Source organism: Carcharodon carcharias, chromosome 22 (genome assembly GCF_017639515.1).
Source record: "Carcharodon carcharias isolate sCarCar2 chromosome 22, sCarCar2.pri, whole genome shotgun sequence".
NCBI classification, from domain to species: domain Eukaryota; kingdom Metazoa; phylum Chordata; class Chondrichthyes; order Lamniformes; family Lamnidae; genus Carcharodon; species Carcharodon carcharias.
In genome coordinates this window covers 57102218-57116637 of record NC_054488.1, presented here as the reverse complement: position 1 = coordinate 57116637, position 14420 = coordinate 57102218, and the positions used below count along the sequence as shown (strand labels likewise).

The window sequence follows — 14420 nt, the reverse complement described above, 5'->3', positions numbered from 1 at the left end:
GAGGCTCATAAATGCAGCATGTAGCCTGCCTGCCACCTTCCCACCCACCCCCGACCTGTCTCCCATTTTACAGGAGACAATGAAGGCATCGGGCAGCCTATCCACCATTGAGCCTATTGCGGCCCTTAAGTGACCAATTGATGGCCACTAAGGACCCCATCCATCCCCGCCACTATTTTATCCATGGCAGGGAAGGCCCATGCTAAACTTGCAGCCTGGCAGCCTTTACTGGGCAGGCTGGTGCTGTGCGAAGGAGTTCTCCTTTAAGGGGGTCCCCATGCCTATCAGAGTTGCCCCCTCCCCAAGATCATACCCCACCTTTAACCCTTGTCCCACCTCTCATACATGGTCCCCCTCACCCCATGTCCTGCCAATACCCCAAATTTACCTTCAGTCTGACCTCCATAACCTTCTCTTCTTCGGGCACTGGCTGTGGTCCCATCAGTGCTCGAACCTGCCACTGCTGGGACTACAGAACTGCCTCAGGACTTCCTCCTGAGATGGGGGCGGATGTCTTGCTCTGGGCCATTTAATACCCTGCTGAGCGTAAAATGGCTGCAAGGCATCCAACTTTATCATGGGTGGGCTCCCAACTGACTTTTTAGTCAGGAGGTCAGGTGCAGGGAACATGATGCCCCATAAAATCCAGCCCCTACTGTATGGGAGGTTATGGGTGCAAATCTGCAGTCTGTTGTGTAATGACAGCATGTTGTTCTAACTCACTACACTACTGAAGATTTTATAGGTTTATAAACCTTACTAACCATTGATTTAGAAAAATAGAAGACAAGTTACTTGCATGTTCTATCATGTTTTACTTAAGTCAGAAACAATGAATAAGTAGTAAACTGGAACTTATAGATTGTTCTGTAAGAGACATTAAAATTTATATTGATATTTTTTCCCCTTTTATTTCCAACTGAAAGACATGACAATGAACGAGGTTCGAGAATTTGAACGAGCGACTCAGGAAGCCACCAACAAAAAAATTGGAATTATTCCTCCTGCGATTACTATCAGCAATATCGTTATGCCTTCGTTAATCCGCAGTGGACCTTCTAGTGCCCCAACCACACCTCTTGCCTCAGAAGCTCCAGAATTCCTGGCCATTCCCAAAGATCGCCCTCGGAAAAAGTCTGCTCCAGAAACTCTTACACTTCCAGATTGTCGGGAGAAACGCAGCACCTCCATGATACCTGACATCGATGCCTCTGGCGAGCCATCTAAACCCAAGCACAACTAATTTCTGCCTTTGACCATAGGCTTTGAATTCATATTTTAGTGTTAGATTATATTTGTTTTTGTCCATCGCTCTTTTTCCTCTTCGTTGAAACTTGCATGCTAATTGCCTATTTCCTTGTCCCCCTGAGTATAGTTCACAAAGAAAATAATATGTTCCATATCCACAGTTTTTATCTATTAAATTGAATATGAAGCCTCCCCCCAAAGGGAAAGTGTAGAGTGCAAGTATTTTATAACTTAAATTCTCCATATGTTGATGACAAGCCAATTCACTTGCCACCAACACATATTGGAATTTCATGGATGGCTTTCCCAACATTTTCCTGGTATTGATTTCCATGAGCACAAAATCATGAACAACATCACATGATTTTCCCATATCTACTGCTGATGGATGAGGTTGTGAGCAATATTGGGAAAATTTACCCCTACATGTTTAGCACTTACACGTATGCGTTTCAGTTTAATAAAGTTTAAACTATTTCAAAAGCTGTAGTGTGGAGCTCAAAAGCAATTGTGTTAGGTCAAGAGACACACAAAGGGAAGAACTTTAATGACTTGAGGCAGGAGCCATTTACCCTGTGGAAATTACCAGCTAACCAGGCTTGTAAAGTTCTACAGTAATCACAAGTGTTGGCTTTGTTATTGAATTGGCTCCATATGGAGATTAACTGTGTTCTTTGAAAATCATCAGCACAACTTACCAATGATTGGTTATAGAATAAAATCATAGAGTGATAAACACAGAATGAAGCTATTTGGCCTATTGTGTCTTTGCTGACACTTTGAAAGAGCTATCCAATTACTCCCACTCCCCTGCTCTTTCCCCGTAGCCCTGCAAAATTTTCCTCTCCAAGTATTTATCCAATTCCCTTTTGCAAGTTATGATTGAATCTGCTTCCACCTCCCATGCAGGCAGTGCATTTCAGATCATCATAACTCACTGCATAAAACAAATTCTCTTCACCTCACCTCTGGTTCTTTTGCCAATGATCTAAAATCTGTATCATCCGATTACCAACTCTTTACCTGGCTGCAGATGGTAAAGTAACAAATCTGCTCCACCAGTAGCTTGGCGAGTAAATTTACCATTTGATGTTTATTGAGCCAAAATGGTGTCAGATTCAATCTTGAGTTTGTGATGAACCAGTAGAATCTTTGCATTTGGCTTCAGTGCCATTGAATTAGGGTGAGAAAAATCAGCCAAGCTTGTTTCTTTTGTTCGTTATCTGGTGGCCCTTCCTGGGAAGTTTGTGTCATCTTGCTTGAAGACAGAGCCAGGCTTGGTAGTGACAGGCTAATATCTTCCTTCACACACTGTCTTGCATGTGAAAATTAGCTCTCTAGGTAAAGTGTTAATGACTGCAACTAGAATATTTTTTTAAATTTTAGGCTTTCTATTTTAAAAAAATGTCAAAGCCCATGGATATGGATGTCGTAGTGTGTGAGTTTGCTAAGATAGTTAGTTCTCAGTACCTCCACAGCTACAGGTTTTTGCAGAGGAGAGTGACAGATAGAGTCACACACCACAACCAGATAAAGGTAAACACTAATTTGCCTTATGTAAAGTATTTGCCAGCTGCACTGATAATCCTCTTGTAATGAATGATAAATGCCACATTCACAAGATGAGTTTTAAAAAGAACAAATTTGTATCTGTCGAAGCTCAGTTCCACTGGTGAAGCATTTTCCAGTATATTTTAATTTGTTTGTTTGAGACGATTAAAGCTTCTGCCTGTAGTCATAGTACCATTGCTTTTCTTGGCCCCTACCTACATCCTGAAATTAAGAGGTTGGTGGTGTAATAAGTGCAGGACAGTGCAATGTTCTATTTTAAATCTATCTGCTCATTTTTATTTTGCTGAGTTAAGGTGCTAGCAATCAGTCAAAAAAATAATACTTTTAAAGGATTATACTGAGTGAATGCTTTGTCAGTAGCAGATTTACAAACCATGTTCACGGCTTATAATAAGAGAAAATTTTGAAGGAACCCAAATACCACATTTTAGTAAATATAGCCTGAGCTGTGCATGTGATAGATTTATTCCATTAAATCTGTCAACCTGAGCTACCCACACGAAACAAAAACAAGAATTTAAATCAACTTAGATTTTGATGATATTTGGCATATCCATTATATTTGATGCATCACATATGTTAAAATGCCAGAAGGCTTTCAAATTTCATTTTTTGGTAGAAATTCTGCCACCAACAAGGTGTAACATTAAACTTTAACCCCCGTCCCCCTAACCCACTTCAGAAAAACCTATTTCTTTTTCCGAAAAAACAGCACTGCTGATTGTTGATGGTCATGCCCCTGAATATCAGGCAGGCTCATCATTTTAGAGAATAAAGAGGAAAGGGAGACAGTTGGGTAAAAGTTATGCCATCTGAATTATTCAACAAAATTATACTTCAAAAAAATCTTATAAGAATTGCCCATTGAATATCAGCAAAAATCCTTCCATTAAAAAAATACATATTTTAGTATCCCCATCCAAACACATTCTTCATTCATGTGAAAATGGCAGAAATCTTTTTGCACCATTATCACCTGTTTCCAATTGTTTAAAGTAATGTGTGTATAAAGTTAATATTTAACAAATGTATTTTTCCTAGTCTCAGGACTTAATTGCTCCCTCTTATCTTTGATAATTGTATATTGAGATAACACTGTTTAATACATTGCTGACAAGCTTTTGAAAGCTCAACAAGTGCACGGCATAAGCTATGATGACAGAGATGAGTCTTTAGAAAAACTGAACTCACGCAAGGGTAAAGAAATTCAAACAGAATTTCTCTATCACTGCCTCTGCATGCTGTGCATATCTTAAATTAAAAATGTACCGTACATTGCTACAATTCTGTCTGAATTGGTTGAGTGAGATTCAGATCTGTTTGCCTGATTGTTTTAATTGAACTCTGTCTTTGGAAATGTAAAAGATTTTTTTCTGCAATGAATTTCTTCTGTGTTCTAATATTTTAAAATTTTCTGGACTTATTTATTTTTACTGCCAATATCATATTAGCAAAGGACCAAATTCTTGATATTTATACTGTTTCACATTATAAAACGGAAGTAAGCAGAAAGTTCCAGTACCTTACTTCAGGTTATTCATGATGCCTGTTTAAAGCTACGTTCATTTTTAGTGCCATTATTTTGGAATAGTGGCACTGCATTTTGCTGTTACGTTGTGCACTTGCTCAAGAAGCAATGCCACTGCTCAAGAACTCACTGATAACAAGATTTCTTCTCTCTTGTTTAATTTTTTTAAATTACTTTTTTTTTGCCCTGCACTGCTTTCCAGAAGGTGAAACTCCTTACTGGGATGTGTTTCCACAGGTATCTTGCTCAAGTTGCCATTATTCCCCTCAGCCCTGTACATGAGCATCATCAAGCCATTCTATCCTGCTAGTAAACCCAATACCATTCTCACCTGGTTTTTACATCCGTACATTTGCCAGCAGAATTCATAGATCCAAGAGCTCGGGTTAATTTTCACCCCCTTTGCCTAAAAGGGAGTGAGGTCAACAGTAGCGGTTTTATAGCTGCTACAACAGTGACACAAGATCAAAACTTGAACTTTCCTGAAATGATCTGCATGGTCAACTACTCTGCATTTGTGGAGTCGAGAATTCTTTTTGCTAAGCCTTGCTGCATAACAACAATGACTCTGTTTCAAAAATAATTCTTCAGTTGTGAAACACTCTTTGACATCTTGAGGATATGATAAGGGACGATATAAAAGCAAGTTCTTTCTTCCTTTTGAGCTTTTCTGGCAGCAGAATTAAAGTTGATGGAATACAAGTTTGTACTCAAATGTTCCCAGAGTTGCCTGCCTTAGTTTGTTGCACCAACGAGAGCTACTGAGGATGAATCAGGAGTCTAGGGAAATTAAAAGGTTGAGTTTCAAAGCCCATCCAAAGCTACTTTCTCAAAACTCCTAATGGCCAATTAATGAAGCCAAAGGTCTGGAAGCAAGTCATTTCACCCATTCCCATGTGTGGAGGATATTGTGTAGCAGATCTAAAGAAGACAAGGAGGAAAGCAGTACTTTACAAAAACTGGAACTATTTGAAAAGCAGATGGGGTGAACATTTTATGAAAACCACATTTTTAACAGAGATTTATTAACAGTTTTGGATCAACTCTACAGGGAAACCATTTCAGATTAATAAGAGGATTTAGAGATCACAGCAACAGAACTTGTGTGCATTTTCCTACTTTTCAATGGGAAATGCCTGTAATGTGTATTTTAAAGCATTTTTGAAATGTAGTGGTAGTTAATGGAAAAAAGCATTTTTCACAACAGAGCGTTGCTGGAACAGTTTTCGTAATAGCGTGTTCAGGTTGTCGTAATTTTCCAAACCATATACAGGTATTTGTCATTTTTTCTGGTTGTGTTTCCACAAACCAATTCCCATAGTTTCTATTTGTGTTAGCAGCCAGAAATATAAATGTTACATACCATGAATATTTTCTTTGAATACTGAAATATAAAGAAGTTGTATGTATAATTTTCTGGTTAAATAAACCAATTAGTTGATCCCTTTTAGAGTGAGGAACTTGTTTACCATAAAGCATTGCTATTCGCCCCATATTTGGAATTTTCTGATCAAGTTACATCCAAGAATTGGACATTTCAGTTCAACATAACATTTTAGAAAAAAAAGCACCCTGATAAATTTGTCTGGTTCTGACCCTTGCAGACCATTAGGTTGTCAGACACCATTTTCAGGCTGTGCTGACTTAACTGACCTCAACTGGGTCAACAGTTGGAATTTTGTAATTGGCCTCAGCACCCTTGGCTAACGAAGGGAAAAAATCTTTGTGACCACCCATTTTTTTTGATCCTGCTCGAATGCATACATGTGGATATCCAGTGAGTTCAAGATCAAGCTTGGCTATGATTTCCCTCTCCACAGTTGAATAGCCTGTCAACATGTAGCATTTAGGCTCACAAATGAATAATGACTACTTGAGCAAGTTGCTGAAGAACTCGTGCCTGTGGAGAATCAGTGTCCTCAGGGAAGGAAAAAAATTGAGTTGGAGGTAAATAGCATTGTTAGTGATCTGATAATGCCATTTGACAATTGTCAATGCCATTTGACAGTTGTCTCAGTACCTCACCTGTGAGCACCTTATAAGGATGCAGGAAATAGACACTTATTCAGTGGCATGTAATCTGCTGTGCTCGGCTTCACAAATGGAAATTCCATTTGTGATAAACCTTGAATAGAGTTTTGCATCGATCAGTACTGTACATAATCAGTACAATGTAAATATTCTGGTAGTTTGTTAATTTAAGGGCAAGTTTGCCCACTGCAACTGGTTTATCTTATTAGCTGGGTTGAAGGATTCACTGTAATAGTTTGTTACATAGCATGTTATAATAAACCAGAGTGTAGAAAAACCCCTATGTTGCTAATGAGCAGATTTACCATTCAAACAAATAAAAGATTTTTTTCTCTCTGAATTGAGTTTTTTTTTTGCTTGTATGTAGTTATTGAAACAATCACAACTGTTCCTTGATCCAATACCCAGTGTCAGTCTATTAATCACACAGCCAGAGCTATTATTCTCATCATCTTTCCCAACAGATCAACACAATACAGAAACAACTGGAAGCAAAGGACTGAAATTATAATCCATAGCAAAAAACTGTAACAACTTGCATTGAGTAGTGTATTTAATATAGAAAACTATCCCAAAGCATGAGGCAAAAAAACATGCTCAGCAAATAGAGGAGAAATTAGGTAGGTGAAAAAATGCTCAAAGGTTGAGTTTGTTTTTGGAAGGATGCCTTAGGGAGAACAGGAGGAATTCCAGAGAGTAATGCTTGTAGACACATTGTGAACATCAATGGGGATGAGAACTTTAATTCTGAGCTGTTAGAGACCAAGGTACATCATTGAGAACAAAGGTGATGGGCGAGCAGAACTTGGTACGGGATAAAATATGGACTTCAGACCTTTGGATAAGCTGAGGTGTATGGAAGGACTGGAAGCCAGCCAGGAGATCATTGAAATAATTAAACCTGGAAGTGATAAAGGCATGTTTTAGTGGCAGATAAATACAGGTAAGTGAAGTTATGAAGACTTTAATAGGCAATCTTTGTGATGGGCATTTCAGAAGCTCATCTCAGACTTGACCAGAAAGCTGAGGTTGCAAATAGTCTGGGACATCCTTACAGGGAGGTTTGCTCAAGCTGTTGGGCAGGGTTTAAATTTGTTTGGCAGGAGGGTGGGAACCTCAGGGTGAATTCAGATGGGACAAAATCAGAAATGGAAGGCTGAAAATTAGTGAATGAGTCTAGAAAGCAGAGGAAACAAAGGTTAGAAAATAAAAACAAAAATAGCTGGAAAAACTCAGCAGGTCTGACAGCATCTGCGGAGAGGAAGACAGTTAACATTTCAAGTCCATATGACTCTTCATCAGAACGAAGAATCATACGGACTCGAAACGTTAACTGTTTTCCTCTCCACAGATGCTGTCAGACCTGCTGAGTTTTTCCAGCTATTTTTGTTTTTGTTCCAGATTTCTAGCATCCACAGTATTTTGCTTTTATCTTCGAAAATAAAAGGTTGGCAATGCTCATATCTCAATGCAAGAAGTATAGCAAATAAAGCAGATGAACTGAGGGCACAGATGGCAGTGTGATATCGTAGCTAATACAAAAACAGGAATGGCACCTTAACATTCCTGATTACAGGTTTTCAGATGAGATAGGGAGATAAAAAAGGAGGAGGTGGCAATTTGGTTGAAGAAGCAATTACAACTGTGAGCAGGGATGATATGTTAGAATGACCATCAAATGAGGCCGTATGAATTGAGCAAAGGAAAAAAAAAGGTGCAGCCACACTACTGAGAGTGTACTACAGACCCCCAAACAGTCAGAGGAAGATAGTGGAGCAAATATGTAGGCAAATCTGTGAAGTGCAAAAACAATAAGGCAGTAATAGTGAAAGATTTTAGCTACCCCAATATTAACTGGGATAGTTCTAATATGAAAGGAATGGAGGGAACAAAATTCTTGAGGCGCATACAGGAGAATTTTTTTGGCCAGTATGTAGCAAGCCAACAAGAGAGGGTGAGGTCTGGACTTTGTTTCAGAAAATGGACAAACTGTCGCTTAGACATGGGACGGAATCATCCCAGATTTGCACTAAGTGCGATAGCGGGCAGGAAAAACGACGTTTTATCCACTGGCTGCAATGGCAGCTTCTCGCTGTATCGTCACAAACCCACAGCATTAATTATGCATTCCCGGGAAACACGTCATTTTGATGGCTGGCAGGCTCTCCTTTGTCCATCACGCCATCACCTTGCTGCTTCATCACGCTGGGCACCATGTTTGAAGTGCGGCCATGCGCACACTTCTCAGTGCTCCCAGCTCAGGACTGCTGCGCATAAGACAGGATGGCTCTGGAAGGCAAAAAAGTTGCAGCCTCCCGGTTTAGTGGCACATCCCTCAAGTGCCTTTTGGACACCGTGGAGGCCTGCCGTGATGTCCTCTACCCTTGCTCTGGCCACAGGAAGGGTAGTGGTGGTTAGTGCCAATGCCCTGCAATGCCACTTAATGCTGCTACAGGATGAATAGCCCCATCTATACCACCAGGGTAAGTCACTCTTCTCCACTCTCAACTCTCACACTCACAAACCCATGACACATTCACAGGGATCTCACACCTCAAGGGACAACACCACTAACTCTCTCACACACCCTCACATCTCCAACAGGCTCATATCCTGTCGAACTCACGTCCTCATCCTTTCCATGGATCCGCTTACCACAAAAACATTCCACACAGTGGCATGCTCACACTCTGTCCATCTGTTTCCATGCAGGAGAAGCCTGTTCACATCAAGGTGATGCCTCAGAATGGGGGTGGAGTGGCCCACATTAGGCCTCTCACTGACTTCGAGAAGCGTGCCATTACGCTGACTGGTGATAACATGGTCTGCGGCGAACACCCTGTACCACATCATCTCCCCCTCAATGCAAAAGTGAGTGATCTCTCTCCTGCTTTTGACTATGCTGCCACGCACTAATTATCTCTACTTTGGTTCACAGGGAGCTCTGCCGAGCAACTGACGCCCTCAGCCAGCCAGTCCCTTGGCTCCATCCAAATCCTTACCTCCAGCCAGGGGGAACACCTCCTCCATGGAAGAGCTGGAAATAAGCAGCCTGTAAGAACTGTCACAGTGCTTATCCACACCCTCCACCAGCGCAGAGACATATGCCTCGGTGGGACCTAGATCTAGAGCAGGCTTGGGTTCATAATCTGGTGGTCACCGCATGGACGTGTGCCCGCAGATGTAGGAGGCAGGTTCAGCCAAGCTCCCTGGCACTCGGAGGATTGCTGGGGAAGAGGCATCTCTGAGGTCTGAGTCAGATGACGAGCCTCTAGATTTGGCTGTCCAATTCAGCCTAGACAGTTGACAGAACGTGTGGGTACATCACGCAGAGCTGTTGGAAGCCCCCGGCAGAGCGGCTTGCGAGTCAGAGGGGTGTGTCCACCTGCTCTCTGATGAAGTGGCGCCCACATGTGCGGGTATGGAGGTCTCCGTGGGAAGGATGGCGGACGCCATAGAGACCCTGGTCCAGCAGAACGTGGAGACGCGCACAGACCAGCACACCATTGCAGGAGCCATGGGATAGTTTCTGCAGTGGCAACGAGGGAAACGGGGCACCTCAACATCCCTCCAGGTGCTCCTTCCCCTCAAGGAGTCAGGCTGGGGCCCTGAGCACCCAAAGGGAGGAGGAGCAGGAGCTGGACACCCCTAGATCATCCATTCAGTAATCTCAGAGAATGTCCTCTCCCTCCGCATTCCCTTTGCCTGTGACCTCCTCAACCTCGTCTTCTGTCACCGCAAAGGCGGCAGCCGGCCAATGAGTGATTCCAGAGGGAGAAGTGTATGTGTGGCAGGGCCTTTTGCACCTTCATGCACTCACCCTCCCAAGTACATGGATCCTTCCTGTATCACACTCACCTCCATGTCCTGAGCATTTTTAATGCTGCCGCCTGGCGTTTGCTTTCAGTTGACCATCTGAGCTGATCTGCATCTCTGCCCACCCACTGATCACACTCCCATGCAGCGCCTGATCTCGCCCACCACAACTCTCATTTCACTTTCAATTTAAACAGCTTAGTGGTGATTCAGTTATTCATTTGCTCCCCTGACCTCTCCCTCCCCCAGTCCCCATTTCCTTTCCCCCAGCACTGTTGACCCACCCCCCCCCCTCCCCCCACCCCAATCCCCGCATCACCTTCCACTTCCCCTCCATGAAATATCAGCTACAACTCTTTTCCTTCGGGGATGTCCAATTGAACGTGCACGTTCCCTTCCTTCCTGAAAATCCCACCCCCATCCACATTAACCTCCCCAACCACCTCCTTCCCCACTCCCAACTCTTTCCTCCAGCCTTACTTCTTCCTCCGCCCTTACTACCTCCCCTCTCCGCACTCCTTTCCTCCCCTGGGCACCCTCCCGTATCTGCACTCCTTCTTACCCCTGGACTCCCTCCCCTCTATGCAATGCTTCCCCCCTCCAAACTCCTTCCCTTTCACCTTCCGCCCTCCTTACACTACCTCTCTAGCTGCCGTCTTCTCCCCCATTACTCCCTACCCCGTCCCAACCTCCCTCCAAACACCTTCATTCTCCCCCTCCCAACCTCAAGCTCCCGACACCTTCGTTCCCCCCCCCCACCAACCTCTTCCTCTCCAGGTCGATCCTTGGCCTTTCTCTCCTACCCCAAGTACATATTCCTCTCCCAAACACAGCTGGACATTCTTCTCCAACCCTTCGTCCAACATCTGTTGTGAGCAGACCCTCAACGGTGACTTTCCACCTTCCACGAGCTGTTTTGTAGCAGAGCGGTGCCCTCAAGAATCCACCCAACATGCCACGGACGTTCCTCTAGCGTGACATTGGTGTCGGGGTCCAACATCATCTGCTTCTCGGATGTCTACGATATGAGCAAGGCCCTGGCGGTAAGTCCTGACTTCTGCACGTCACACTTGTCAAGACGAGTTCTACACTGGTGTGCATTCACACCGACGTGGGCAGACTATCCAGCGTGCTAGGCTTATAATGGCATGAAGATTTATTACATTGAGGTTCCCGAAATCCGATGACAGGAAACGCAGCCCGCCATCGACGGGCTGAGCAGACGATCGCAAACTGGTTTCTGATTTCTGGCCTTCTCATCATATTGTCCACTCATGCCACTGAGCATGCCTGATGCCAGGGGCATGGAAAATTCTGCCCATGGTGTAATCAAGGACAGTCAGCATGGTAAAAGCAAAATACTGCTGATGCTGGAAATCTGAAATAAAAACAGAAAATGCTGGAAAAACTCAGCAGATCTGGCAATACCTGTGGAGAGAGAAACAGAGTTAACATTTCGAGTCCATATCACCCTTCTTCAGAGAGTCGGACAGTCGGATATGTTAAAGGAGGATCATGTCTGACTAACAGGATTGGATTTCTTGAGCAGGTCGCAAGGAGGATTGATGAGGACAGAGCAGCTAATGTGGTCTGCACGGATTTTAGCAAGTCTTTTGACAAGGTGCCACATGACGGACTGGTTGAATAAAATTAAAGCCTTTGGGATCCAGGGAAATATAGCAAGCTGAATACAAAATTGGCTCAATGGCAGGAAACAAGAGGGTAGTGGTTTACAGTGTTGGGATAGTGTTGGCTACAGAACGTGTCTGTTAAAGAAGTCTTCGTAGTCTTCTGTATGTTAACAGCAAGTCTTTATTAAATATGAACACATGAACATGGAGCAGGAGTTGGCCACTCAGCTGCTCAAGTCTGCTCTGCCATTCAATAAGATCATGGCTGATCTGATTGTATCCTCCCGCCTGCCCCTGATAACCTTTCACTCCCTTGTTGATCAAAAAAATCTATCTCGCTCTGCCTTAAAAATGTTCAAAGACTGCTTCCATTGCCATTTGGGAAGAGTTCCAATGACCCTAAGAGAAAAATATTCTCCTTATCTCTGTCTTAAATGAGCAACCCTTTATTTTTAAACAGTGATCCATAGTTCCGGATTCTACCACACAAGGAAACATCCTCTCCACATCCACCCTGTCAAGACCCCTCAGTATCTTGTAAGTTTCAATCAAGTCACCTTTTACCCTTCTAAACTCCAGTGGATACAAGCCTAACATGTCCAACCTTTCCTCATAAGACAACCCGCCCATTTCTAGTGCTAGTCTAGTAAACCTTCTCTGAACTGTTTATAACGCATTTACATCTTTCCTTAAATAAAGAGACCAATACTATACACAGTACTCCAGATGTGGTCTCACCTGTGCCCTGTACAACTGAAACATAGCCTCCCTACTTTTATATTCAATTCCTCTCACAATAAATGTAACATAGACAGGTTAAGTGAGAATAGCATCTATTAGCTTTCCTAATTACTTGCTGTGCCTGCATGTTAGCCTTTTTAGATTTATGTACAAGGACATCCAGATCTCTCTGAATCTCAGAACTCTGCAATCTCTCACCGTTTAGATAATATGCTTCTTTTGTATTCCTCCTGCCAAAATAGACAATTTCACATTTGCCCACATTATATTCCATTTGCCAGATCTTTGCCCACTCACTTAACCTATCTATGTCACTTTGTAGCCTCATTACATCCTCTTCACAATTTACTATCCTACATATCTTCGTGTCATCAGCAAATTTAGCAACCATACCATCTGTGCCTTCATGCAAGTCATTGTGGCATTCCACAAATAGAACAGTAAGTAGTTTTTTCAGGGCCAGAGAAGTTATTCAGCAGTAATGATGACTTTGTATACTGTTAAAAGCCTCCCTCAACAACATATAAATTTAAGGGGGTTTTACAGCAAGTAGAGTTTCATGGCAAGTCAAGTGATTTCTAAAGATTTAGATGAGGTCAGACAAGAAAGTAAAGTAAGATCTAATTCAGGTTTATAGTGCATGTACATAAATGCACAGAGCTTAGTAAATAAGGGTGGTATGGAATATATTGTGGCAATGGCCTCTGAGATATCTGTGCTGTTCTTATTCTGGCCTCTTTTGCATCCTCAATCATCATTTCTCCTCTATTGGTGTCTATGCCTTCAGTTGCCTTGGCCCCAGGCCTTGGAGTTCCATCTGTACACCTCTCTGCCTCTCTACCTCACTTTCCTTCTTTGAGACAGTTCTTAAAACCTACCTCTTCGACCAAGCTTTTGGCCATATGAGCCAATATCTCCTTTGTAGTTTGGTGTCACTCTTTGTTTTATAATGCCCCTGTGAAGCATCTTGAGACAATTCATTACACCACATGCACTGTATACATATAAGTTTTTGTTACTGTAACCATTCTATTCTATGATTTACCTCTTTGGGGGTTTAAACAGTGCTCATGGAGGAATAGGGAATCACTGCAAGTTCTGGATTTCTGCGATTAACTGTGAATGTGCAGGGAAGTGCCATCATTTTCACAGTTGCAATGACAGCAAACACTGACAGTCCACTGGCAAATTCAGCTTCAGTGGGCAACCCTTCTCCATCCTTTGAAGAAGGGTTTCGAGAAGGACTCAAAATGTTAACTCTGTTTCTCTCTCCACTTATGCTGCCAGGCCTGAATTTTTTCCAGCATTTTCTGTTTTTATTTCAGATTTCCAGCATCAGCAGTATTTTGCTTTTACCCCTCCATCCTTTATGGAATGAGAAATAAAAACAAAAATAGCCGGGAAAACCCAGCAGATCTGACAGCATCTGCGGAGAGGAACACAGTTGATGTTTCGAGTCCGTATGACCCTTCACCAGAACTAAGGAAATAGAGAAATGAGGTGAAATATAAGCTGGTTGAGGGGGGGGGGCGGGACAGGTAGAGCCAGATAGAGGGCCAGTGATGGCTGGAGGCAAAGAAGAGATTGCCAAAGATGTCATAGACAAAAGGACAAAGGGGTGCTGATGGTGGTGATATTATCTAAGGAATGTGCTAATGGGGACATTAAGGGTAACAAGCAGGACAAGCAAGTGGCAGATGGCCCAAGTTGGGGTGGGGTGGGGGGAAGGGATCGAATTGGCTAAAAGGTAGAGATAAAACAATAGATCGAAATAAATTTTAAAATAGGTTTTTTATCGTTTCCACAGTCTATACATGGCCCAGCCAGAACTGGACACGTTTTTCCACCTTGTT

At 42.8% G+C, this 14420-nt stretch overlaps 1 protein-coding gene across 4 annotated transcripts in view; it reads left to right on the top strand.

Moving 5' to 3' along the window:
* The window catches only part of LOC121293707 (cytoplasmic phosphatidylinositol transfer protein 1-like), a 322349-nt gene extending 315630 nt beyond the window's left edge, over window positions 1-6719 (top strand). For 3 of the 4 annotated variants that reach the window (XM_041216893.1, XM_041216891.1, XM_041216892.1), the window contains one exon: window positions 927-6719. In XM_041216893.1, the coding sequence (XP_041072827.1) occupies window positions 927-1243 (317 nt within the window). In that variant the 3' untranslated portion in view covers window positions 1244-6719. The remainder of the gene's footprint in view (window positions 1-926) is intronic. The other variant, XM_041216894.1, reaches the window with a different exon arrangement.
* The last annotated feature ends 7701 nt before the right edge of the window (window positions 6720-14420 follow it).